The 27,913-nt window shown below is 41.3% G+C and overlaps 1 protein-coding gene across 2 annotated transcripts; it reads right to left on the bottom strand.

Annotated features, from left to right (window-relative positions):
- Window positions 1-8: 8 nt before the first annotated feature.
- On the bottom strand, window positions 9-27,282 carry HPGDS (hematopoietic prostaglandin D synthase). Of its 2 annotated transcripts, none has more exons than XM_088163979.1 (6): window positions 27,151-27,282; window positions 16,575-16,718; window positions 6,140-6,232; window positions 4,116-4,225; window positions 995-1,093; window positions 9-364 (listed from the first exon to the last, which is right to left on the bottom strand). In XM_088163979.1, the coding sequence occupies exons 2-6, from the start codon at window positions 16,705-16,707 to the stop codon at window positions 200-202; spliced, it is 600 nt and encodes a 199-aa protein (XP_088020105.1). In that variant the 5' UTR covers window positions 16,708-16,718; window positions 27,151-27,282; the 3' UTR covers window positions 9-199. The 2 variants fall into 2 exon arrangements, with proteins under 2 accessions (XP_088020105.1, XP_088020104.1); XM_088163978.1 differs by having other exon boundaries at window positions 16,575-16,715; window positions 27,151-27,270.
- Window positions 27,283-27,913: the final 631 nt, after the last annotated feature.

Genomic DNA, 27,913 nt, shown 5'->3' with positions numbered 1-27,913 from the left:
AACCACACTTCTGTGAATCAGTATTTATTACTCTACTAAATCAGTATTTTGGATTCTCTTACAAGTGGATACAAGTGGTAGATTTTGATTTGATACAGCATAGCCAACTGAAGTTAATTTAAATGCTTCAGAAGTTAGTAACTTAGGATGCTTGTCATATTGAAAACTAAACAAGCATTTGCTTTTCTGAGCAGCTGATCTACATTACACTCTTCGGCCTTTTCTGGATCCAGGCTGCAATAGCTGGAAGTGCTTCCACTCTCTCCCTGAGAGCCAAAAGCCTGGGGTATTTGTCTGCCAGGTCAGGTTTACAGGACAGAAGTGTCGTACTGCACACATCCCAGTAGAAATCAGCCCACGTTACCTAGTGGAAATGGGACAGAAAACACCAAATTTTAGTTGGTAATCTCAAAAGCCAGGACTACTAATATTCTCAAAAGACTTTATCTCTTTTAAGTTTTCATTTTGGGGTTGGGGTTTAAGCCCATTTTACAGGGCTAGTAGTTACTCTGCAATGCAAAGGTTGACTTCAGTAAATATTGGTTAAAAGGAAGTAGAAATATTAGTTGTGTTACAGTATTAGTCTTTCCTGCTGAAACTGTGTTGCAGAAAACAGTTTAGGGTAAAAAGGGTTTTTATCGTTTTTATAGAGGTTTGCTTTGTATTGCCTTAAGTCAGTGATAATAAACAGGGTTTTGTGTAGTCATGAATTTGTGTTCACAAGTGCAAAGGCATTTAAAATGTTTGCGTCAACATACCTACGAACTGCTTTAGAAAATGCAGATCCTGGTTTGCCTCACTTTTCCAATACTGTGGAAAACAATTTTCACTTTGCAATTGAGTGATCAATTGTGTATTGGTAAGAACAAAGTGCTCAAAGTGTGGGAAGAGTTGCTTCGTGGCCTGACATGAAACCTAGAAATTCAGCCGTTGTCCATTACTTAATTTTTCTGGCAAACCTGATGGAAATGGGAGAAGCAAAAATTATACTTACAGAATTCCCTACCAGCCACTTCTTATCTCCTAAGAAAGTATCCAAATCTTTCAGTAGCTCGGGTGCTTTGTTGGTGAGGATATCATCAAATGCTTTTTTCTAGTGGAAGAACAAAACACAGAGATGCACAGCAGTCAGCAAAACTGAATTTTTGAGGTTTTATTACTTATGAAAAAGAAAGCTGAAATATGAAAAAGATTAGGGTTAGATACCAAAACATGACATTCATGGCTTGCTGAACCATGACTTAAAGCCAGCTTCTCCCTTAATGAACACCTGAGTGCTCCTTGATGCTGACATATGTCTGTGGTGATGCTGCTCCTTTTTCTGTACTAACAGAATAAGCACCCAGCCATGACAAGACAGAAACTCAGCCATAGATTTGGGAAGAATCCAGCTACAAGATACATTCCTAATGTCTCATAGCAATTTTTGGGGGACTCTTTTTGAATGTCATCTTTTCTAATCTGCAGAGTCTCCGATTTCCAGAATCTCTTGCGCTCAGTCTTTCCATGCTGTCAGTCAGATGCTGGTCGGTTGTCTTTGCTTATTAGCCCTCCTTGTGAGACATGGAACTTGGGTTTTGATCTTACCTCGTGGGGTTGATTTATTTTGAACTTTAATGTTCATGTTATTTTGCTTTTTTGTCTCCATAGCAATAAGATTTGAGGTGGCTAACACCTGTTTTTAAAGGATGATCAAAAGGCTCAGGCCTTAGTGTTTGTATGTTAATGGCTGAAGCATGAAGTTATGGTGGTGGTTGTCCACTAGCTGTTCCCCATAGCAGAAAGCCTTAAGGCTACTTTTAAGAGGGCTAAACTGTTTCCTTTGGCAGGGAAAACTGCTTCTGGTTTTCTCTTCTCTCCTGCATGGAAACAATTAAAACTACAGACTGTTGTGATCATCTGGTCAACCCACGTGGCACTGTTTGTGCAGTTATTGTGCTTAGCCTAATACCATGCTCAGGTTGAGTAAACAAGCACTGGGTGTACAGGAATGGAATTGTTTCTACAGCTTTAACTGGGGTTAATGTGAAAAAAAATTAGAAGATAATTAGAAACCTAAATGCAGGCTGAAATCAAATCAATGTTTCTACAGACATGATTGAAGATTTGACATAATTTTCTGCTTTGTTAAGAACTTAGTAACTGGATGAGGTGACTGCAACTATCAGCCAGGAGTTTGCAGTCCAGAAATCTCATACCTGTGCCCTGGTTTTTAGTATTTCCTTTCTTGTAGGTAAGTGATCCCCTGCTCACCGTTTTACCCTGCAGAGAAAGCCCCCAACTAGTGTGTGATCATGATGGTAACAACATTCCCTAAGCACAGGAGTGCGCAGCCAGGTTGTGAAGCTGGTAGGGACAACCAGGATCCCTATTCTGGACTGGCACAACCTGCTCATCTCAGCCCTGGAGCTCTGCAGCGGTGGGTCCAAAGCTGTCACAGTACCAGCTGTGTTTTGGGGAACGCAGGGTGAAGGGCAGAGTCTGTGCCTGGCTCGGAGGGAGCTTCCACGGGAGCTTCCAGCTCTGCTCCCCTACTTTGATTTCTCTTTGCTACTGGCTAGACGGCATAACACATCCTCTCAGCATTCCCGGGATGCGTGTTCCTGTGAGCACTGGTCAGTCCTAGGGAGCTGTTTTGGCTTCAGTGTGTGTGACCGATTGAAATCTGTCCGGGTGAGACGGTGAGACACCGCTTCGACCACAAGGTGGTGGCAGCGCTCCCGGGAGAGACAGCACAATGCTGGGAGAGCGGGAAAGTGAGATTCCCGACCATCCTTGGCCCCAGCACATAACTTAGCCTGCATACGTGCGGATGGGCACATTGGAGTTGGCTGACTGCTCTTCCCGTTTAAATTAATCACTGGTGACACCATCTGGGTCTTTTTTGGAGAAGTGCTTGAGAATGAGCTGGGGCACACGCAAGAGTTACAATAGGAGTTTCCCCATGGAGGGGCAGCAGTGCTGCCTCTGCACCAGCACATCAGCAGGAGTGTGGCTCTTCCGAAATTATTAAAACTCATGAGTCAATTTACCCTCCCCAAACTAGGAAACTTCAGGAAATCACTAGGAAATTGAAGTAATTCACACTTCTATGTACTAAGCCTCCACATTTCAGATTTTCCCCTGCAAGATTTCTTCATAGCACTTTCATATTGTTTATTTATTATGGGTTTGGGGCACCATTTTTTACTTTGTGGTCTCTGCAATAAGATAGCCTAAATGATGTGAAATGTTGCCTTTGAATAAATGGAAGGTGGCTGCACTGGCACTTTATGCTGAGAGCTGTTGTTACACCTCCACTTCCCTAAGAGTGTCAGGCTATCTGCTCAGGTCAGAGCTGTGCAGAGCCTTTGTAATGCTGGAGTGATCTCATCCATTGCCTTCTTCCCCCAGCAACTGATCTGTGTGCTTGCTTTTGGAATTCTGGTGAGAGGCACTGGCCTGATGCCAAAAGAAACCCCAAATGCTGTAGGACAAGCCTGTGACTGTGTGTTAAAGCAGCCATGGCACCATAGCCTGGTGTCAGAAGCACTGCAGAGGACCAAGGTGGGCTGTGACATCTGAAAAGCACGGTGAGTGCTGTGCTACCTGCCCTAATCAGCAGTGCCAGCTGTCCTACACCTCTCTGGTGACTGACAAGCAGTTGTCCCTGGCAGCTGACGTTATTGAACACTGATACTTACTGAACACCTAGAAGAAATCAAAATGCAGAAACACTAAAGGATGAGATGGGCCTATTTATCTTATTGAGTTGGCAGAAAGACTTGAGCACAGGCTCCTTGCTACAAGAGAGAGGAATTCTGCAGAGCCAGCTGGGGTGGAAGTGTCCTGTCTTGCCCTTTTGGGCAGTTTGGTGTAGGCACATCCTTGGTTCGAGCTGAACTGGTGAGGGGCTACTCATGCTGGCCTGAGTTTCTACCAAGGGTGAAAACAACCTGGTGAAGGAAGAGGTGGGATTAGCCTCCAGGAAGATACACAGAGCTCCACCAGCTCACCTTTGCTGAGCTGAGTTGATGGATCCAGTGGCTGACACCCATCAGTGTCCCCAGAGCAGATGCTCAGGTACAGGATCATGGCTTATGTGCTATCTTTGTTTAATCTAGCAATTGACTTACTCTCACGTCCTGGTTTTTCTCTCCCCAAGGGAACAGCGTCATGAAATCATCGATGGTGTCCACAATGGCATCAGCTAAAGCCTGTTCCACAGGTGTCTGGCCTGCCACACCTGTGGGAAGCAAGCATATGAACAGATGTTAGAGACAGCGTCAGCAGCAATATTTGCTACCCCAAAGGTAAACTCTGAATATTTTCATAAAAATACACATTCTCCAGGTCTTTCTGACGCTAACAATGTGGATTTGACTCCTTGCAGCCAGGTGCAATCTCATCTACCTTTGCTTTTTTTCTCTTCAGGCCTTGTACAGCCATACAAGGTAGTGAGTTGTTTTAACCATTACCTGAGCCTCCAGCCTGAACACTGTTTCTTTATCCTCTCTGCTTTCCACCAGCGAGGGTCAGCACAAATTCCTTTTCTTTAAGCTTTGTCCATCCCAGTTGTCAATGTCCTTCTCCATCTCATGGTCTTTCCATTTTGAAAACAGAACATTTTCATGACATTCCACATACTTTTTAATCTTTCATTGTAATCAGGGACCTCAGCCAAACTTTGTCTTGGTTACAAATCTGCTTTTCTCCCCTGTAGTTTTTTGGCTTTCCTGCAGTTCTCTTAATGCCTCTACTTTTTCTCCCTAGCTGTCACTTCACAGACCTGCGTTTATGCCTTCACCTCCGTGCAGGTTCAGATCACAAACTGCATGCCCTACTTCTGTCAGGTCATCTCCCTTACTGAAACATTGGGCATTTGAAGGTGAGGGCTGGGCCTCAAGTTCTGTGATCCTTCAGATATGAGTTGTTGGTATCGGGCACCTAAAAATTCCATTTCTTAATTTTAAAGGATTAGTGACATGTATGCAGGCTTAATGGCAGAACTAGCAAGTTTTCGCTATGAAATTGAAAAGATATCTTTCCTTTTCCATGCATGCCCTTCTTCCTGCTGTAGCTGACAGCATGACTAATTCTGGGAAGAGCAGAGTGTGGTCTGAGTATTCTCCAGATCCCAAGCCTTTGTCACTGGGGCAAGTCAATCAAAGAAAGTCTGAACTTCAGACTACAAAAGGAGCATGGCTCCAGATCAGCCTCCCAACAGGAGCCAGAGAGGGAGGAATCCTGGGGGGAAGGCAGGCTTTCCCACGGTTTTTCATCACCAGGTGATCTCTCCTCATTCTCCTCTCTTGCAAGGAGTAGATTGTTTCAAAGCTGGAGGAAATGGGCAGAAACAGAATATTGCAGACACATTTGAAAATGTGTTGTGTTAGTGCCGTGAAGAACAACGCTATGAACTTCTGCTTCCTTCCTCAGTTAGAAAATGGGAGATATTTTGAAAGGCAGGCTACATCCATTTGCTGACAGTGTAAAAAAAGTAGGATAGTACTTGCTCCCCAGCCCCCCTCTTCAATTTGCTGATGTCCAGCATGCCATGGGCACATCTGCCTTCAGCCAGACCAATTTGGCAGATGGTGTTGAATGACAGCTCATTGACCTAAAATTGACCTAAAGCAAAGCCTGGCCACTCTCTTTGATTGCTTGCATTACTAAGTCTCATATAATTTTATCTAACTGGTTGTGTACTTCCAAAGCATGTAAGTATTTAAAGATGCAAGTGATGTCAACATCTCCTCTAATCTCTCTGCTAGCCCAGAATTGTTGCCTAAATCTGCTTCAGAGTTCTCTGCCTGCTGTGATAATCTCTAATGCTTCCAAAACCTCCTCTTCCTGGTCATCTCTCTGGTTAGCCTGGCAGCTCAAAGTTGCGCTTTAGGGGAAACTGCCCTGGCAGCCTTAGGGAAACCACAGGTATGTGCTTTCTGTCATGCAGAGATAGGTGAATAAAGTGTACTGGCTGAAGAAGTCAGCCCAAACCCCAGGCACTGGTCTAATTTTTGCCATGCTGGTGTTGACTTCTGTGTGGTTAGGCTTGCCAAGCTGTTGGTTTGTTTCTGTTTTTACTGTGATTTTATTTTTACCTGAGCATTGAATGCAAGTTAAGAAGAGAAAAAGAAAACAGTCAAAGATATATTACCTGCTTCTCTGGCAAGGTATCTTGCCATTGCCAGGCTCTGGTGAATGATAACTCCATCTACTTCCAGAATGGGGAGTTTGCCAAATGGGATAGCTTGGAGGAGAAAGTAAAAAAGAAAAAACAACCACAAGTTAAACCATAGCCATTAACAGTGGAAGTCTGTGACTAGTTTTACCTGTAGCTGTAGTTTTACCACTCAGAGGATATGCCTTGTTACAGCACTTAACAGTTTCACACTGTTTCTGTGGAAAAATGCATGGACTAAAAATAAAAAAGTAAGGGTAAGGATGTAATCAGATTGCACTACATGAAGGCAACTATAGCACAGAAACCAGATGTTGCATTTCCTGTTTCTTGGCGTCGTGCTATAGAGGCCAAATGTGCTCCTATACATCCAGAATTCCTTACATAGGGAAACTTTTCAGGGCGATATTAGCTTTTCTTTCTCTCCCCTGCTTTTTCCTCCCCAGAAAAGTGACTGCCAAGGTTAAGTAAAGCACTACTGAAGATTTCATAGTACAGGATGCAGCTGGGACGTGAAGCAAGAGATTGGGCAAAGATGGTAAGATATTTTTCATTTACGGTTGTTTGAAATTCAGAAGCAATGATTCAGAGATGCATCTACATTTTAGAACTTACATCATGACAAGGCATTTCGCTTGACAGTCATCACTGAGACAAATCTATCTTTCACATTGAACTTCAAATCCTAAAAAGATATTCAAATTCACCTGATGTGGCTTGGAATAAAAAAATTTCAGCCAGTTATCAGGAAGAAGCCTCCAGATTTCAAGTACAGGGAAAGACAAACTAAGCAGGTGTTGTAGATATCTGTAAGGCAGTTTGAGATAAGAAATCAGTCTTATTTTTCTGTTATTAATTTCCTAGTTACATGGAAACTTGGACTGCTGTTTTGCTGTGTTTTGGAGAAGCTGCTGGCTTGCTATGAAATGGAACTGGAACCTTAGAGCTTAATCTGTGGAAAAGTTGTGTTTAGGAGAGTGAGAATCTGCTTGTGGGAACGTGGTGCTGTTCACTGAGAGAACGGTAAATCTCTGCATTCCCAAGGATCCTGTTTCCAAGTACATGACTGCAAGTGCTGGTCATAGCTAAATGCTTTGTATACAATTTTCATCTGCATTACATTTTATATAATGAAGATTTATATCCATTTTAAGACTGTCTTGTGGTGTAAAAAGGTGGCAGTGGAAAAGTGAGAACATTGGCCATTGGAAGCAGGCAAAGTGCTTTCAAACCCAGGAGAACTGTCTTTACAGGGAAGCTGGAATGATGCTGTTATTCCATGAGAATGTTTAGTTCTTAATGAAAAGGGGACAATAATGAAACCTTATGCATTGTAACTGTTTAGCAAGGCAACTTCATAAATGATGAACACTGCTCTGTGGTTTGGCATGCAGTATGCAACTCACATTAGGTACTGGGTCCTAGATGTTAAATCTTGATCTGCAACATGAATTTTGCAGTTGCACAAGACATCCAGGACTCCTCTGTGCCTTTTTTCTTTTTTTTTTCCCCTTCTGCATCTGAACACAGTACTCATGATACATTTTTTTTTCCTCAAGTTCAGCAAACTGGGAATTCAGATGCTGGTGAATAGCAAAGCAAGAGAGTTCAATGAGCATTAGCTGCTGAAGGAACCCCAGGGAGAAAGCAGGCTCTGCTGGTTGTTATTAAAGCAATAATATACTTGTTGCACAGAAGGCTTTGTATGTTTATTATCCAGAGAGCAGCAAGGTCCTGGCAAGTCCATGTTTTGTTTCACTGGGACTCACTGAGAGGTGACAAGCTGTATCCCCTGAATGTTTAACAGGAGAGCTCTGGCTATGGAAATGAGAAGAGCCTTGGTTCTGTGCTCTGGGTTAGTGGGGCAGAGGGCCCTGAGCATCACTGCTCCAAAGCAGCAGAGATCTGTAACAATGTTTGCCTATGTAAAGCACATCTTTCAGGCCAGCACAAGTAGAGGGGATGAGAGCAGGTGAGGCTGCTGGATGTGCCAGTGTGGTCGCCTGCAGCCTGCTCCATGTCCCCCCAGACCACACAGGGATGTATGACAATGCCTGGCAACAGGAAACAGCAAAAGTGCAGGGCAGGGGTAATAGCTCCCCCCATGAAGGGGTTAAGCAGCCTGGTTTGGACGCCCCAGTAGGAATGCTGTGGGGTGCAGCTCTGGCAAGGTCAACATGACTAAGCCAGTCTGTAGCAATAGCTGTCAAAACACACTGTCACTCACTGCTGAGGTTGGGAAACTGAGACTGGGATTGCTTCATGTAGAAACCCACAGATATTTTTGCTGTTGTGTTTACATACAGGGGAAGAAGTCGATAAATCCCAGCTTTGACTGATGTTTCAGTTTGTGGGTTACTACAAGAAAAATGAAATCCAGTTCATTATTACGGGTTTGTTGTTTTTTGGGTTTTTTTTAAGAAACCCTTGATTACAACTAAAGGAGAGTAGCATCTTTCTGAACAGTCAAGGAACATGGATTGTGGTGTCAAAGTCAAAGCTGACTGGCAGAGTGGTAGTCAACTCTCATGTTCTACTTCTCAGGAAACCAGTCATTTCTTAATTCAAGGGAATTGCTATTTATTCCTTGAAAACATGAGTAATGTCTACAAAGGTCATCCTCAGTGCTGAGCTATTTTCCTGAAGACCTGTTTATTCTTTTCTGAAAGAGAAACAGAGTTTGCAATTGAAAATATACAAAGACAGCTTTGTCCACGTACAATTGCATGATTGTTAATACAATTATAAAATTAATAAGTGAGAGCAGATTTTATTTTGCTATCCCATAATGTCTAAAAGGATTTATGCTTTGATTTATAATGAGACTTGGAGTTTGTTTGTTAGGAGGCAGCAAATATATTGCTATCATTACTGAACAATAGACTCTTTAAAGCATAACAGATGGTAAATGTTACATGTTCCTTCCTTTATTGTGTATTCAAAATACTATTTATTTTTTTCTTATCAAGAACAGGGAAAACTTGGAAATACAGGGAAAAATAGATTTTTTCCCCCCAGCTGTTAGAGTGCATGTATGTAATTTACACTGAGTTTATTGATTACTGAGTTAATAAGCTAAGAATTACTGCTTATAAATTCTAAGAGGTCTGAAGAAAGTACACATGTGCTGTGCAGATAATTTTTAAAATCTGCTTTTTCTTCTTGGGTCCAGGGCAGGCTATTCTTGAGCACCAGAAAGTGCAGCAGATATTCAGGCTGCTCTACAGCGGAAGAAAATAACTAAGACTAGACAAGGGGCAGAAAATATTTATGGTACATCTCCTCCATATCTGAGGAGAAGGTGTAATAGCTGACAAAATTGTGTTTTCAGTCTGGAAAAAACAGTCTTATAATGACGAGAATCTTTTGGAACCTGCTGTAAAGTATCTTTTCACTTTTTAAATTTGGAATAACTATTTCCCAGATCATTTTTTTTATATATCTGAGTTTGGGAGGAATCTGTTAGGGAGGGGAATACATTTTCTGTGAAACTTGGGGTCTTCCTTCTCCAGCTGGGGAAGTGGTGGGGTGGATTTTTGTCACACAGCTCATCGTAAGGAAGGATATGAGGCGCCTTCACACTGGATGGATACCATTTGATTGCTGGAGGCAAGGTTGGGGTTTGTCAAATGACCTCGACATGGCCTCTAGAAATTTTGCCAGTTGCAGAATGCACACCTAGGCCATATTCTCAGGCGGCTCCAAGCTACAACAGAAACCTGTCTGCACATGTATTTGAGCAGTCTTACCCTTAGACTCATGGATATGGGCTTCTGTGGATTGCTTTGACCTCCTGTGGTGCTTTTGGCCCAATTCAGCTCATTGACATGTTCAAGGAGATGCCCAAATGCACTGTGTGTATAGGCATGGTACCAAACCTGCTGAAGTTGTCTCAGTGAAAGGTGTGGTTTGTGTGACTGCAGACGAGCAGAGCAGGTAGGGTGGCTCCTGCCAGGCTCCCACTTTAGATGAGCAGGTGAAAAGCTGCTGTGTGAGAGAGATGTTTGGGTAGAATCAAGGTCGTGGGGGCAAGGCATGAAACACTATCCATTGGGAAGCAGTAACAACTGAGCAGCTGAGCCAAAGTCGTGCAGGCTGGAAGGATGTGAGTGTCACTTTGCTGGCTTTTCTTTCACCCTCATTGTTTTGCAGGCGGCTTCGTACTCACGTCAGTTTAAACCCTTGTGTATCCATGTGGATGTGCTTTCCATGTTTTTCAAAACAATGTTGTATTACAAGGTTTCCGACTCCCACTTGAGCAAGTACATTTTGAGAAAGAAAAGCAGAAAAATCTATTGCTGTTGTCGTGCAAACAACGTCACTTCTCAGGCATGCACAAAATATGACCTTTCCCGTTTAGCTCCCGCTTGCTTTGCCACTCATCTGAAGTACAAAGTGCTGTGAATGCTTGTGTCCTAAATTTAGATTGAAAGAGGAAAAGGGTTTTTTAAAAGCCTCCTTTCTGAATAAGTAAACCTATAGTCTTCTTTAAATTGAACTTTTATCAGCAGGTTCTTACTTTTCATATTATGTTGGTTATTTATTGGCTTTTTGCATTGCATGCTGGAATGAAATCTGCACAGTCTACACTTCCCATGAAGAAAACCTTGACAGAGGACAAGTCCTCAGACTGACCTGCAGTCTCTCTTCTCATTTTAGGAAGATCTCACTAAAGTATCTGTACAGTGTTTAGGAATTGGGTTCATTCCTTTTCATACTACTTTAATTCTGATTGGCTTTTGTGATGAGAACTGTGGTGTTCATACAAGTCTCTGCTGGATGCTGAGTAGGGGACATGATGTGTGTTAATAGCAAGAACAGTCCTTTAATTAATTTCCACCCCATCAAGTCCTTAAGGGCTGTGATGACTGGTGGCATCTGGCCATGCCTGTAGGCTCTCACTGGTGTTCAGGCCTTCCCTTTGAAAACAAACTCCTCACTCATCCTCCTGGCCATGACACAGTGGAAGGATCCTGTGGGACTGTTTCTCTGTCAGGGACAGGGAGGGGAAACACAGCAGAGGTGACCACAGTTTTGTCCTAGGCTGGTCAGCTGCTGTGCTGTGCTTCTCAGCATTCTTCTCCCCTGGGCAGATACAGTTCTTAACTTTCCCCTTCCCTTAGCTCTTTCTGCCATTTTCACTGATCTTAACTGCTCCATTTATTCTTCTCCTCATTTCTGTTCTGTCCTTCCAACACGTTCCCCCATTTTCCCCAAGCTGACCTGCCCGTGACTCATTCTGCCCATGTTGTAATTGTCTATGGCTCTGATGCAATGCAGCCGGTATTTAAGTGCTTGATTATTTCTCAGAAGCTCAGTAATTTTAATCGTTTGACAATCAAGCTTAGATTGGCTCCATTAATAAGGCAGCTGGTTTAGTCAAATGTAGGGGCAAATAAATGTCACAGACACGTTTCTTACTACAATATCTGTGCTAAAATAAGTTCTCCTTTGCCTTGAGAATTGGCCATAACTGCTTTTCCTATCCATTTATATTTGAATTGGATCATGAGAAACAAATAGATACTTTGCATCTTCCAATAAGATATACATGAAATATGGGGGCTTTTTTAATGGTGGCAGAGGAGCAAGGCACTTGAGGAAATGGTAGACCCAGAGCTGAAGATACCTTGAATCTGAAGCTTCTAGAAAGGGATGATGAGGAGGATGCTGTGATTTAATCTCAGCCCAGGTTCGGTTTTATTACAACTCAAATTCTTTTTGGAAGTCCTTGCCAAGCCCTACTTTTTACCCAGAGATAGCTATTTACACATTTTAGTAGAGCTACATAGCAGAAAGTCACTCAGGAAGCAGGGAAACTGCTCCCCTGAGGAACTTTTTTCTTCTGTCAGGTGCTTTTCAAGATTTATCTGTTATCTTGGGAGTATTTTCAGGGCCATTAGTCCATCAGGTTTCCTAAGGGCCTTTCAAGTACTATTCTACACATCCTAAACAGTTTATGGGGTGTTTATGGCCATCAGTGCAGGAGAAGCATCCTTTGCTATGATGATAAAGTCTGTTATTGTCATTGCTTCAAATTGCATGAAGGAGCCACAGATCAAAAGCTGTTGCTGCTGGCCAGCCTAATATCTAAGGTGGTGGTAACTTAGGTCAGCATTACAGTGGATTTTCTGCTGCATCATGACGTATGTCAGTGCAATGATGTTTTTTGTCAGGAGCCCACTGTGTGGAAGCACAGATCTTGTATGAGCCTGTTGTAGATCTTTAACTGATTGCCCTTTAAATGGAGGCATGGTCAAGTCAGAGTGTGTTCAAAAGGAAGTGTAAAGAATGAGTTTGTTTACTTGTTAAAATAATTATTGACTTACAAATACTGAAGTGTTATGGAAAGCTGCTGCTTGATATTTGTCTGATTTTTAAAATTCTGTGCTAAAGAAGGACAATGCTAATACTTATACACTGGCTTCTTTAATTGTTTATATTCTAAACTGCAGTCCTTGCCCAAAATCATCAATGGGAAAATTTCCCAAAGATGATTAGTGTCAGAAGAGAAAAAAACAAATGTTGAGTTATAGAAATTTTAAATTCAGAGTGTATAAGCCAAATAACAGAAGTTCATATGTTATAATAGGCCATCCTTTCATACACAACAAAAGCACCATTGGGTGTAAACAAAATCAAGTGGGATAGTATTTCCAGGTGGGAGGACTTATTTATTTGCCTGAAGATGCATTAAGATTGCAGTTTATTGGTGGCAGCCACACGAAAAATGTCAAAACAAACAACAAACCCCACTACACTCTTCAGGTCAAAAATTAAATTTGTCACAGCTGCAAGTCTGCTTTCTAAATGGGCTTTCTGCACATTGATATTTAGGAACATATTTTCTGTTTTCCCATCAGTTTTACAGAACTTTATTCTTCAGAATAATGTCAGTATTTCCTAGTTTATATGGTATGATGATTTGGCTGGCTTGGTAGTGGTAGCAAAACCTTATTTCAATTTTGAGAAAACTGCTGAAGCAAACCTATCCATCCTCTCAGATCTTATTCAGAGACCTGACTCCTTGTGCTCTTAGACAAACTTCAATTCTTCAATTTGTCCCTTATTAGATGAAAAAACATGAAGTGTTCTCTTGTCCAAGCTTTTTTTTGTTTATCTTGTTTCATCATACTTGAAGTTTTTAAAAAGAGGGACATCACATTGTATTTGCTGACTGCAGTCAAAACTGATTCCAGATCGTTCATAGGCAAGTGGGTAAAGGTAAACATGATACATGAAAGTGTGCAAAGGAATTTGTCTGGTATTTCTTAATCTCACCTCAATATATTATTATGTAATTAGTTCATTACTAATTGAATTGAATCAATTAATTGGGCCAATTTTACCGATTTTTGAGGGCTACAAAATATGCTGTATACTAAACTGCATTACTTTGACAGCTGTTACATCAAATGCAGCTGTAATTCCCTTTATCATTGCTAAACACTTACCACTCTTTGGTTTTCACCAGGGTAAGACTGACTGGAATCTGCTATTTATTTCTCTTCTTTCTAAGGTAGACTCAGTTCAGGAAAAATAGAAGGAGAAAAAATCCTTTATATAAAGGATCTGAATACAGATCCAAATGAGAGTTGTGCAGAAGAATTTTCAGAAGAGTGAACTATGCCTTTGTATATGCAGTGGATGGACCGCCTCATTTCACATTTACTTTTGAACAAAGCAGTAGTTTAACTTTTTGGGCAAGAATCCTGTTACGTGGTGCTTTTTCCTCTTCAAACTGTCTCTCTGGAGGGAGATGAGGCACCTTTTGGAAGCTCAGGATAGCAGAGAATGCAAGGCTTGTTTTCCGTAGGGCAAATGCTGTATGCAACACTCGGAGTGTGAGGGCACACAAAGCCTGTACAAACCTACTCCTTCTCCAGGAGACAACTATTTATTGTGTTGAGTCACAGCCTGCAAAGTCAGGGTTTAGGTGCCCTAGGGCAGATTGGGGCGCTGGCTATTGGTCTTGTTGAAAAGTTAAGACTGTTTATTCCAAAGCCTTGTTGCTACCTTTGATTCAGTGTTTTTCTGAATGATTTGCCTGTGGGAGAATATTTTGTCTGGAAATACTGTGTGTAACCATGACAAATGCCTCATAAAAGAAGGAGAGGTAGTCATCAGGTGATCTCCAGACTATTTCCTTAAGCAGCATTACGTTTTTACGCATGCAAGAAACCTTTTTTCTTGTTTTAATTAGCAAACCTCTTAATTGCCTATTGTCTGTAATGTGCATGTCAGTGGTGGCAGATGACACCATTACTTTGGTGCTAGAGCTAGGGTTCAGGGAGATTTGAAGAGCAAAGGTTTAGCCTGCTGCCATAAGATGTAACAGCACTTTCAGATATGCACCCAACTATTTCTGTGTAGGTGTATGTTTTCCTGGTAAATTAGCAGGATATATTCCCATCCAATGACTGAGTGACTGACTGGGTGTCTATGCCTGAAATTCAAAGAACTCTTAGACCAGCAGAAATTTTGCACAGATGACTTCACAAATCTTAGAGCGCCAGCTCCTACCTTTTACTAAACTTCTTATCTGTTGTGGAATTTCATCTAGGGCTCAGTCATAGAGGCTGCTATGAAAGGCCATTATGCAGAGAAAATGAAACACGCTAATTAACCCTTGGTAAGCCTGCCAGCAAACTTTTTAGAGCACAGAAAGAGAAACAAAAGTGTCCAAAGGTTAATGACTTCGACGGCGTTTGTTAATGCAGCAGATAGAGTTACATATTATGTAGCTTAGGATTTCGAGGGTGCCTCTGCTCCCAGTGTTTTTGTGGTAATGGCACTGCAGCTGCACATTCACTGTAGTAACAAGTCCTGTACACATAAAGCTCCACAGGGAGGTTTGTGGAGTGACCACAAACCTCCCAGTGAGTCAAGAAAAGTGTAGGAAAAACTTTCCTGCATTATTTCTCATGCTGCACAGACATTGGGATCATCAGCAATATTCGTATAGTGATGCAATACTTTGCCTTGTCTGATAGATCTGCTGTTAGAACATCTTGTTAGAATGTGAATGCCTCTGCACCCTATAAGTGACTAATTATGCTTTGTCTTTTTAATTTGTCTTACTTAATCAGTGTAGAAAACTCCACATAAAAATGTACTTTGCTTATACTCTCAACTTTATTTCAGGACAAAAATGAGTGTGAATATGTGTATAATTAAGTATGGAAAGCCTGTGCAGAGCTCATCTCAGGTCATCTGAATTCTTAATCTCACCTTTAGTTTGTACCGTTTCCCTGAGAACTGCAGCAAAAAAGAAATAAGCTATACCATGTGGTCAACTGGCTTAAGCTCTTATAAGGAAAAGGTTTCCAAAGTCAGCCACCCCTTGCTGACAATATCCTTGTTCCACTGCTTCTTATTCCTCTCTGTGGATTTTTGCCGGTGTTTTCTAGGCTTGAGCACTAAAGGCTTCAATTGCCACTTGGATTACAGCCGTGTTTGAGTGTTTATCATTCTAGTCACTGCAAACAGGAACGACCAAACCTACAAAATTTGCACCTTAGCAAAATTTGGTAGCTTGCTGGCTGGGCTTATTAAATGATGTGAAAGCTCGTCAAGAAACATTGCTTCATTAATAGAAGTCACTTTGTGAATCAGTTGTGTCTTTTCTCCAAGCTAAATGCATTATTCTTCATTCTGGATGTGAAAAGTCATAGCCCATGTAGCCAAACACAAGCCAAATCCATGAAATGAAAACAGTGACTTTCATACCCTGAGTCTTCAAACTCAAGATCATTTGAACTAGGGCTGATTTAATGAACAGAAATAACAAATACCTTTAAAAGCTGAAAAGTCATTATTTAAACTAGAAGACATGAAATGAATGGGGTGCAATAGCTTAAAGGGTACTTTTGGAAGGGTTGGGAGGGCTTATTCTTAGGAACAATTATTTCCTAGTACCTCTTTGTGTTCCTTTTGGGTTTTTTTCTTTGCTATATCAACTGACTTTGTTTTCTCATCCCTTTTCCTCTCTGAAGACCTTTCAGGTTGCAGAGGAGTGTCCTTCCTTACCCTTCTCCCCAGTTTGGCTTTCTAAACCCAGGGTGAAAGCTGAGGTGTGCCTTTGAGATCAAATTATCCAGAGAAGCTGAGATCAACAGTCATTTGGTTATCTTTAGGTACACAAAAGCTGTACCGAACTGATAAGGAGTAAAAGCCCAGCTGGATGACAGCAGGTAAAGCATTTTTGATTCTCAGAATGTTTGGATCCAGTCTCCTGTGAGAGCATCAGCAGTGACTTTTGGTTGTCTCACCTTAAAACTCGCATAGGGTTAATTAAAGCCAGAAATTATGTGTATTTATGCTCATGAAACATACAGGTGCCGCTTCAATAGCTTTTCTTTTTGCCAGCGTTTCTGGTGGAGCTTTGGCTATAAGAACCCGTGCTACTCACTTGGTTTGATTTTGGGCCAGTCCGCTACTTCTATCCTGTGGTCTTCATAATTCTTGCCCGAATAGGCGAAGAGGTAGCGGCTGATCTCTGCTCGTCCCCGCAGGTTGAAGTAGGTGAGCTTGTACTGTGGCATCCTGGGCCCTGCTGGGAGGGAGACAGAGCTGCTTTAGAGAGGGTTAACTCAGCTCCTTTTTAACAAAACCACTCTGTGTGCCTGTTTTTGACAGACGTGCTTGTACAATGCAGAGGAAATATTGCACCAAGCCCTGGTGCGCTGCATTTTGCCATCGCTGCGCTGCTCACACCTTTGGTTCTGCATTTGTCACCCACAGCACACACAGATGTGGACAAAGACAGCTGAACCTGTAGTTCTTCCTTGTGTGTCTCTAAAAGTTGGCTTGATTTCTTTTTTTTTTTTTTTTTTTTCCAGATGTAATGAGAACTTTCAGCTTCCATTTATTTCTCTTGGGACTCCAAACCCAGGCCATTTTTTACATAGTGAATTTTGGTTTGTTTGGTTTTTTTTTTTCCCCAGAGTGCAAATCTAAAATGATATTCTGTACCAGAAGATAGTTGCTGTCTTGAACAGCAATTTTGTTCGGGCCTGCCCTGTGTAGCCCTTACTATTTATGGAGACCTTCATCTAAGACCATATCATATATGTGATTTTTTTGTACTGATTATTACCCAAGTTGTATAAGCAACCACCCAAAACTATTTTAGAAGAAAAATATGCTATGGAAACCAGGCTACAGTGTTGTTTTGAGAACATCATCATTGAATTTTCATTTTTTTTACAGAAGCCAAAAGAATACTTGAAATTACTTTTTAAAATCTATAAGTTTAAGTGATTTATTTTTTCCCTTCAATTCTAGTTAGGAGTCACATTACAGGAAGGTTATATTTGTTTCCCAAGGTAACAGGAAGCAAAATAAAGTATTTGAGAGTTTGATTGTATAGCAAGGATGGTACAGGAAAGGTGAACAGATAAGGTTGCTTTAAACCAAAGGTAAGCATTTACACATAACACTTTAATAAGAGAGCTGAAATTTAAATGTCCTAGTGAAAGGATAGCACAACAAGCATCTTCCTCCTCACCTAAAGCAAAACTCTCTCATTTTTGCCTTGGAATAGACATTGCATTTACCATTATTTTATACACATCACATTCAGAGTGTTTGTAAGAAAGCCTGGAACACAGATCATCTGCACTAGGACAGAAAGGTAACTCTTTCTTCCCTTTTTTAATGAGTAAGTGCTACCACATAACCTCACAATAGAACAACCCCCTGTTTAGTCATCTTGCCTTGAAAACATGTGCTTGAGGAGATACACCATCAACTTTCACTTTAGATGGAGAAGCTTTTTGTAAGGAAACAGAAAAGCTTACACTTAACTCACACTGAAAAGAGCAAACAGCTTTTGCCACTTGCTCCTCTAAAGTCAAATCACCTACCTTGCTACCTTCTGTTTTCAGAGTAGCAAAAGCAAAAGAAAGCCAACCAAAAAATCCATAGCACATGAGCACACTAGAGTCTGCTTAATTCATTGTGAAAGTTATCTGCTGCCCTACAGCACACAGAGCAGGCTCAGAAGTTAATTATTAGTGAGTGGAGATTCACATTACTAGTGAATGGAGACTTTTCATGGCCCAGCAGAGAGGCAGGAACAGAGCTGGAAAAGTTGCCAATGGAGATATCTACAATCTACAAGGGCTTCCAAATGGACACTCTATTACAATTATTAAGTCAAGCGTGTTCCTTTGCACAATATAAAAGAGAGAGGCTCCACTTGAAATGAGTTACATCAGGATGTGATCAGGTTTTTTAGATGTGTTAATTACTGGAAAACATGTTTGTCTGCTGCTTGTCAAATGCAGCTCACAGATTACAGGTGCAACCACTTCTTTCTCTAAAGAGAGAAATTTTGACAATCCCAGCTTTTTCAAGCATGTTTTAGTTAAGTGGCAGAACTTGGCTACTCCATTTTCAAATTTATTACTTGGTATGCTCTACTGTGTCTATGATAAAACTGTATAGTATTATATACTATGAATTTGGATTATATGTCTACAAAGTTAATGTAAGGAGAGAGAATGAGATCATAACAGGATTTTCTTCCCTCTTGTCCCTGTTTCTGATTTGGTGTGGTCATTTGAAAGCAAGGAATGGCATTTTTAAAAGAGCATGTGTTATCTGAGATGCATGACAGTGATTCAGGAGCCGAGGGGGGGAAAAAACCCCAAACCTTGAGTCTTACTTTTCAGTTTTTTAGAGACAAGTAAATGTCACTGATTTAGTCTGATTTGCTGATTTAGTGTCTGTTTCCCTCCTTTAGGAGTGTCCATAGAGTTTTTTCCCATAAGCATCTATAGCAGTCCCAGTGCCCTGGACCTGCTGCACCACTCACATATGGCTCCTGTTTCCTGGCTGCCTCTAGCCCACTCAGCCCTGTGTAAGCCAATAGCTGCTGGCAGCTGGGAGGCATTTAAAGGCATAAGAATAGTAGATTTTTTAAGGTGCAGTTGTGAGAGAGTAGACAGCTACATAGAGAGTGCTGGAGATGGGGGAGACCTAAACATTCCAGTAGGTGAGTGTGTTGGAAGAGCCTAATTCTTACAGTGGGAGCACTCTGTACACAAAGACAGGTCCAGTCAGGAGTAGTGAAGTGATGTAAAGAACTGGGAACTCTGGCTGATGATCAGCAAGTCTCTCTGCCTGTTGTGGTAGACAGTGGAATATTTTGGTCTGTCAAGGAAGCAGCGGAAACTATTTGAGTTGTCTAAAGCAAAGCTAAACAAATTTCTAATGAATACACCATAAGGAGTAATCAAGTATTTGTAGTGATGCACTTTTAAGCTTATGATTTTTTTTTCCATCCATGAACAAAAAAAATCCAAACCCAAAATCAACTCTACAAGGAGTTTACCAAAAATACTAGACATTTTAAAAGCCTTAATAGGTTTACTGTAAACATGTTTTTGTAAATATTTGTATGTTTTATTTTTTATTTATATTTACTGTGAAATGTCAGGAGTACTTCTTCCTAAACAATTACACATAAGTTTCAAAATGAAAGAAATAGTTGCGTTCAGAATAGCTTTTTGCCAAACATACAGAGTGAGCTGTTAGGGTATTTTTATCTTGTCCTCCTTTACCTCATTTTCCCAGTGTGTTTTATAAAGAAGGGGATCATGAGGAACAACTTAAAACCATTTAAATCATCCAAAATTACTGAATTATTTAAAAATGTCATTTATAGGGGAAAATATCTATTTGCTGTCTTTGAGCTGGCTTTTGGGGTGAAGCTATTGGGGACTTTTTCGGAGATGGAGAGCAGGAAAATCTTTCTTTAAAATGATTTCTCTTTTTTTAGGTTAGTCATGGCTTAAAAATACTAAAAGATGGTGGTGGTGGGTGGACCTCAGTGCACAGACTTGCAGGTATTTAGCCACCTCCTTAGTGCTATTAAGTTTGTTCACGAGAGTTCATGGCAAAGCCAGATGTGTATAAAAGCAGGAGGGGGTGATTTACCTTCCACCAATAAACCTGCCATCCTAGCAGTGTTTTTTCCAATTCCTATTCTGATGAATACGTGGCTGGGATGGTGATGGTGAAGGTATGGGTGTTAATGTCTTTGAAATGGATCTTAATGTCTGTACCAACTCAGGGCAGCAGGTTGGTTGCAGAGCCCAGAGAGTTTGGCCCCTGAAACAGACAAGGGTCTGCACAAGCCGGAGTTTCTGAACCTCGGGGTAAAATAGTAGGTTCAAGGAGGAGTATGGGATAGGTGGTTCAGGAAGATGGTACCTTCCTTGTACCTCAGCCGATGGGGAAAGGAAGAGGGCAACATGCAGCCAGGACTTTGGGATAAAAGGAGGTTGTGCCCTCTGAAACCTCGGCAGAGAAAACCCCGCAGGGCTGTGCCCCAAAGGACTCACTCCATTTATTCAAATACAGTTTTAACACTCCTCTGTCTCCGTCTAGGACATAAACTTCTAGCATTTGGGGATTTTCCTGATACTTCAGTCCAGTTTCATTGCATGCAGCTTTCAAAGCCATGAACTCAACAGCTTTAAATTTACTATTAAATTAGCTTTAATACTTTAAAGTTGTTGACCGGCTTAGCTGATTTTCCAGCTTTCCTCTGTGACTTTCTGAAAGCCAGCTTAACTGGCTTTAACATACCTTTAAACAGAAGATTAATGGATCTCATGATTAAATTCAACTTGGAGCCACTCAGTGACAAAATCAAGCAGGAAATCTGAGAGAATGTCAAATATGTGTAAAGTTGGCATCCACCACTATACTCATGAGTCAAAAAATCACGGTGGAGTTACAAGTGTCTAAAAATCTTATGGCAGATTTCAAATTATTTAAAACTGTTTGTGGCTTTATGGAGGTACTTTATTTCCTGATGAACCTGGGATGCCTTTATTTCAATTGAAGTAGGACTGAGCAATCAATTTGAAAACTTCAAGCAAGATTAGAGTTTAAAAACAGCCCAGGAAGGGACCAGCATTTTCTGGGAACCGAAATTCTGAGTTTCAGATAGCATTAGCACAGAAAAGAAAAAGCACTGGCAGACTGGACACTGCTCAGGCTGATTTTCGTGTGTGCTCCCAGAGCATGCAGCCTCTGCCAGCCAGTGTTTGGTCCTGCATGCCCAGCCTCAGCAAAAAACTCAGCACCAAAACTCTGCTGGGCTCTCTAGTGCAACAGTGTTTCATCTCTCTTTTGGAAAATCCAGCCCTTCCAGGCTGGTCACAGCTTCTTTATGAAACGTTTCTGCAAAATTAACCTGAAAATCAAGTAAGTTTTGAAGCCGAGGCAAACCCAGCCTGATTTGAGTGTCCTACATGGGTGGATGGGGCACTGCAATTTCACCCATTTCTTGTATTTACTCCTATATTTCTGCCAGGTATGCAGTTTAAAGTCCTAAAATTAGCGTCAGCTGAATGTTTTCCATTAATGTTGACACTGTGATTTCAGAGGGAAGACTCTTCCTTGTCTTCCTTACTCTCAGTGACAGGGCCAAGTCTTGCTAGGATACTCAGTGTAGAAAAGGAAAGCAGAGAAGCTGTCTGGGTTTCTGTACAGACAAAAGAGTCTTTTCTTATTAAAGTAGAAATCTTTCTTAGGTTGTCCTGCCAGGAGTGACCTGACATAGCCAATTATGAAGCATGGATTTTTTGTTCCGTTCTTTAGGGTTTGGGGAGAGTTGTGTTATTTGTGTCGTGGTATTTGTGTTATGGAGTACAAAGAAAAATCTTTAACCAAAGAAGAGATTTAATCTGCCTTGTTTCACCTGAGAAACATTAAGAATAGTAAGTTCAATTTTGCCCATCTTTGTTTATTGTCCTTCTCATCCCTGTGACTGGAGAGTTGAGCATTAAAGCAGCTTTCTCTCTCCTCAGTCTTAAAATTACATTTTAACTGTCCAAGTGATCTTTCTGCCTTTATTTGTTTAAATTTTCACATTTCAGAGGAAGGAACCAGAGAGACAAGACTCAAATAGTTACTGTAGACAGCAAGTAAAGAAAAGCTTCCACAGCTGTAACTTTATAAACTGTGCAAGGCAGGAAAAATAAAAAATGTCCATGTGCAGTATTTCTTCCTTTTTACTTAACCAACATAACAGTCAGAAAGTTTTGCAAAAAGCCATAATTGTTAACATTTTCCTGTGTGAGCAGTGCTGAAAAGACAGAAACCATCTGAGAAGCAGCCTTGCCCTGCCTGCAGGTGTGGTGCTGCTCTCCTCCTGGTTACTGATCAAATTGGTTGCTGCAGGAATATCTTCAATTGTTTTACCTTGAATGAAAAAATATTAGCGATTAAGAGATCTTTTCAGCCTTTGAAAACCAAGAATAGTACTAATTTATGGTTTTGGCTGTTGTTTTTTTCCCTGCCAAGTAAAAGTTCTTTTTAGTTCTTTTTTGACAAAGAGAGTAAGAAATTTTCTGCCCATCTTTTTGGGGAGAAGGATTAGGGAATATTGGCAGATTGATGGAAGACTACAAGTCTTTCAATGGAAGATTTCCACAGCAGTCTCTTTTGACAGAAAATAAAATTAAAAACTCTAAGTAATACTATTTCCTGTCAGCTTTCAGTCTGATATAAGCTCTCTTTCTGAAAATTGATGGTGTCTTTTCCCACTCTGGTCCAGTTATAGAAAATAAATACTTGAATTTGATCTCATATTTCTAAGCCAGATAGCAATCTGGATCTTGGAGAGAAAAGGGAAAAAAATCTGTGCACCCTTTTCTGTTTAATACATAAATCATCTGAAGTAAATGTTTATGGAATTTTATGTAGGGTCGAGTTTTGAAATAAAAAAATCCAAATATATTGGATACTTCTTAGCATGATTTTCAAGGTTAGATACCTGGATCACTTAGAGCATCATATAGATTTAAAATCTTTTTTAAAGGATTTTGCATGTGCCTGATGTGCTGCTTATTTGTTACCTGTGGGGGAAATCAGCATCCTAAAAGGAGGAGAGGTTTTAAGGCATTACTGTGAGAGTACTGAGTAGTACTAAAGGTTATAAGTATTTTAAGTTACCTGATGAGTAAAACTCTACTGTCTGAACAACAATTGTTCTGTCAACACGTGGGCTTAAAAAAAACAGGCTCTAGGAGACCTTAAAGCAATAATCTCTCTGAGGAAGCTTCAGGCTTGTTTTGCTGATGTGGAAAATCAGAACTCAAAAAAATCCTGGAAGAACACAGGAAAAAAACTTCACTTGCTTTTTTGCTAAATTTTTTTAGAAAAATAACCACAATGTGTCAGCGAAAGAGGAAGATAAGATTCTCACTTTTTTTAAGTGAGACTCCAGTGTGAGTGGGCAGTGAATGGGTGTCCACTGTCAAGACTTTGAGAAGGAGAATGCTAGAGCCCACTGGGTTTCCCTGAGCTGGATTTGTGATTGCTCCTCAGGCAACTGCATTCAAACTGATCATAATTAAGTCACATATCTGAAGCTCACCCCATTTGTTTGAACTGAAGTGAATGAGGGAGCTCTCACATGTCAGCAGGATTAAGGAGGCAGGGAAGTGGTGATGGACAGGGCTTTGCTCAGTCACCTCAGCAGCATGTCCTCAGTCTGCCTGGCTTGCCACACCTTTCCCTTTAGTGCCTGAGCATCTGTGGTAACTTTATTTTCTGTCTGATCCTCAAGACTTGGATTTGCATCCACTTGGTCTCATTTTAAGTAGATAACTTTTGAAATTGTTTTGTGCAGCCTCTTGTAGATTAATAAATTGCATACCCAAGACCATGAAATACTGGTAAATAAAATTGCAAGAGATCTCAGGAAAGATACAGACAAAATAGTGGTTAGGATAATTTCTCAGGAAAAAACAAGTCTTAAGTCTTTTATTTCCACATCAGATGTTTTAAGAATTCCCAGAAGCATTTTGTCGTAGAACAAAAGCCTAAATAATTTTAATGCTTGCTAACCCCATGTTATTCATTTAAAATTAATGCCTTGCATCCATCTCTCTGCACTCTTCAATGAATCAGCATGACCTAGTAATATTCCTACAAAGCTCAGGGCTCAGTTGTGAGCAGCGTTGCTCTGTATTGTTTATTTGGCTCTCCAAAGCCAGCTGCTTTTGCCAGGATGAATCGTGTTCATTTTCTGACCTCTCAAGCTTGTCCAGCACAGTAATTTGTACAACTGTCTTGGCCACCTAACATCTTTCCTTGGATGTGGAAAAATGGTCTTTTTTCTATCTCAGCCGTGTGTGGATGTGTGTGTGTGTGTATATGCAAGGGGGAGTACAAGCACCAAATCCTTTCCTCTGCTTGTCTAAACTACTTTGCTCTTAACCTGTTGCATATTGTGAATCTACTGTATAATTTGCTAAGAACACATGCCCAAAATTATAGGCATGAAAGAATTAGACAGGCTTTTAGGCACTGTATATGATCCCTGTAGCAGGTAAAGGTTTGACTGGGAAAGGTTTTCATTCACATTGCAGAGTTCTCCAGTACCACCCATTGGTGTCCTCCTGCTCTGCTCTGCAGTACCTGGCACAGACCACCGTGCCTGGCAGACACCAGTACAGTGGGCTGGGGCACAGATCTCGAACGTTTTCAGATATTTTGAAATTATTTCCTTAGCCAGCATGAGCCTGAGGAGACCACAACTTTGCTAAAGTGCTCTCCAGGCATTGCCAGTCTCCTTGAGAGGACCAGCGGTGCCAAATGTGATCTTACAGCTCTGAGCAACCCAGCCAGAAGCCTGGGGACCACCTAGATTTGGCCACAAGTAAGAAATGTGCAGGACTCTTGAGTTACAGTCACAAACTGCTTAGTATACAAAATCCTAACCTGTGTGTAGGAAGTACTTTCTGAGAGGAAGTTTGCAACCAGTTTCTCATGGAAACCCCAGCTAGTCTGGCTCCGGGGCAGTCCCGATTGCCTGGCACTGAAAAGCAGCCCTTTGGCTGAGACACACAGTTACACATCACACATTCTTTTTTGTCACACATCAACTAAACTAAGCTAGCGAGACCACTTCAACCTTTGTTTGCCTTCCCTCTTTGCATCTGCCACAATAAGTACAAAGCATAGTACACTTTGTCTGGTATCACGGAAGATCTTTCTTTCTCTTTTTCCACCTCATGCTAAGTCGTTCCGGCAATATTTTCAGTTACTTCTAAAGAGATTCAAAAAGTAGGGGTTTCCGGTTTTTTCAGTTGTAGCTTGTTTTATGCGAGTTTTAGCAGATTGCCTTTAGATTAGGCAAGGTTCCTCAAAGTGGTGGCACTTTGAAATGTATATGTGGGATTTGATTGGTTTTTTTCCCCTTCTTTCTTTTTCCTCTCGTTTTCTTGGACTAACTGTCAAAAGGGTGTAAAAAAAAAACAAAATCACCCGTTTGAGATTTGCAGCACGTATGGCAAGTCTCCAGCAGTGTAAATAAGCATAGCTTCCTGTGGCAGGGCATGCCCCCTGCCAGCCCAGCGCCGGCCATCTCAGTGCCTCCTGGGCAGCCTAATTACTTTCTCGTGAGATTTCAACTACACATGTTTTGAAAATGAGCACCAACTTCAACTGCTTGTGCTCTCCAGCTGCTCAGGAGAAGGTTGTGTGGGACGGACAGCAACGAGAAATGTTATGAGCAAACCCTTAAAGCAGCAGAGCGTGTTGGGCAGCGGCACAGGAGCGTGCTGCGCTGGCTAACGCGCTTGCTCATGCATAAACTCTTTTAAGAATTATTTTATGTATATTTCCAGCTTAAAATTTGGAGAGCTTCGTCTTATTTCTATACAAATAGATTTGACTGTGTGCCTGGGCATGTGTGCCTCTGCAGCAGGGAGTAATTTACACAATGTGCGCATTTTTAGGGAGAGGTGGATTCTATTTTGGATTAAAGAAAACAAAAGAATGAACAAAAGTAAACTTAAAAAAGACCTCTGCGTCTTTTTGTCTTTACAAACGTTGCAAGTTTTGAGTATAAAAATACTAGTGTTTACAAACAGTTGTAAAGAGTACAGAAGCCCAGGAAAGATACTTTATAGCTACGGTTTGTTTGCTTGGATAGTCTGAAATGAACAGGGAACAAGAAAGGGCTTTTAACAGAGAAAATGTGTGTGGGAGGATTATGTATATAGGAAAATGACAGCAGTTAGAATGAAAGAAAAAAAAAAAGTCCTCAATGGCTATTTAGAGTATCATTCTGAAGTAAAAGACAAATAACAAATAAACCTTTGACTTTTGATAAGGAGAAAAATGGAGTGAGTGGAAGCAGATGCAGGAGGTTTTTCCTCTATAGAATGACGGAGGGAATTACGACCAGAGTATGTTAATCCATTGGTTTAGAACACAGGAATCTGAAAAATGAACAGTGGACAAAAATGACCTAGAATAATTGGTTGATGCTGCTTAAAATTCATCTAGTTTCTCTGACATTAGCCTAGATTTAGCTTGGTTATGTAAGTGGAAGGCATTTTAGTCAGCCTTTGCATCTAATGGAAAATTGGTCTGAAGTGGGTTTTCACTTAGTGAAAATTCTCCCTGCATAATGCTCCCGTTTGTTTGCCGATGAGGTTGTGTTTTCTTTGGCAAAGTACCCTGACGCGTAGCATGGTTATCAAAGCAGCTCAGCACTGACTGTGCAAGGCACTGAGGAGGAGGAACGGGGGCTTGCTTCTACAACAGGCCAATGATCTGCCTGTTTGCCTCTGGAAAAGCAGCTCACAATTTTGAGTAAAGTCTGGTTTTAGCCGTGCATGTGATTGTACAGATGTCCTAAGTGCAGCAGGCACAGTCCGAGGATGCCTGGAAGCAGCAAAGAATGTGCACAGATGGGGTAGCGCAGTTCCACTTGCAGCCACCGCGTGGAGATCTCTCTGCCGGTAGCACCGCTCAGAGAGTCAGGTTCAATAAACCGAGCAAATCTCTAAAAATTAAATACTCTCAGGATTCGCTCTACACTCAGCACAGTCTGACACACCAACCTCCCGCACAGCCGCTGTAGCAGTAGCACAGGGAGGGCAGAGGAGGATGAGAAGAAGCAAGGGGAAAGAGAGGAGCCAGGCTGCGGCGGTGGCGAAGCTGACACAGACCTCACTCCGGCGTGGCGACCGCTGTCCCTTCCTCGCCGCACGGGATCCCTCCGAGCGCCGACCCCGAAAAGGCTGCGGCTCTCCAGCACGGGCTGCTAATATGCAAACCACTCCCTCCCCATCCATGACTCTCCACCTCCCCCGTCTCTTCTCCTCCCTCCACACCTCCCTGTATCTGCATCAGACCTGATAACAAGAGAGTTTGCTGACTTGGGCTGGCAGAGCGTACTGGGTGCCAGAATTTCTTGGCTTTGAATCTATGTAATAATAATAATGAGAGGCACTGAGGAGTTAAGTCAGATGATGGGTGTTTTTTCTAAATGTAAAATGTCTTTCAAGTAATGTCTTTCATGGATTATTTCTAACTAATGTGAAGCCCACGCTATTTGATCTAATTATAGAGCAATGCCTCAAATAGCTGCAAATGGAGTGTCGTGTATAAAACCAAGAAAAACAGCCCCAAATCCTCCACCACCAGCACCAAAAAACCCCCAGCTCCTAAGCCTTTTACATAAAGAACCAAGTGTGATTTAAGTTGGTGGTTTTGTGCTTTTGCTTGGTTTTGGTGGGTGGGTTTTTTGCTGTAAGTGAAGAAGGACTGTGAAGTGCAAACTGTGTCCATGAGTAATGCACATTAGTAGTTATGGCTGTCGTGTTGCTGCTTCTCATCTATAGTGGATGTTGTGCTTTTCTGTTTGTTTTTTCTTTCACTGTTTCATTGTACTTTTGCCTTAGCAAAGTCCATTCAGTGTTGCTCTGCTTC

This window comes from Sturnus vulgaris, chromosome 4 (genome assembly GCF_052056855.1).
Source record: "Sturnus vulgaris isolate bStuVul1 chromosome 4, bStuVul1.hap1, whole genome shotgun sequence".
Classification (NCBI taxonomy): Eukaryota; Metazoa; Chordata; class Aves; order Passeriformes; family Sturnidae; genus Sturnus; species Sturnus vulgaris.
Note: the sequence above shows the minus strand (reverse complement) of the source record. Positions and strands in the feature narration are given on the sequence as shown.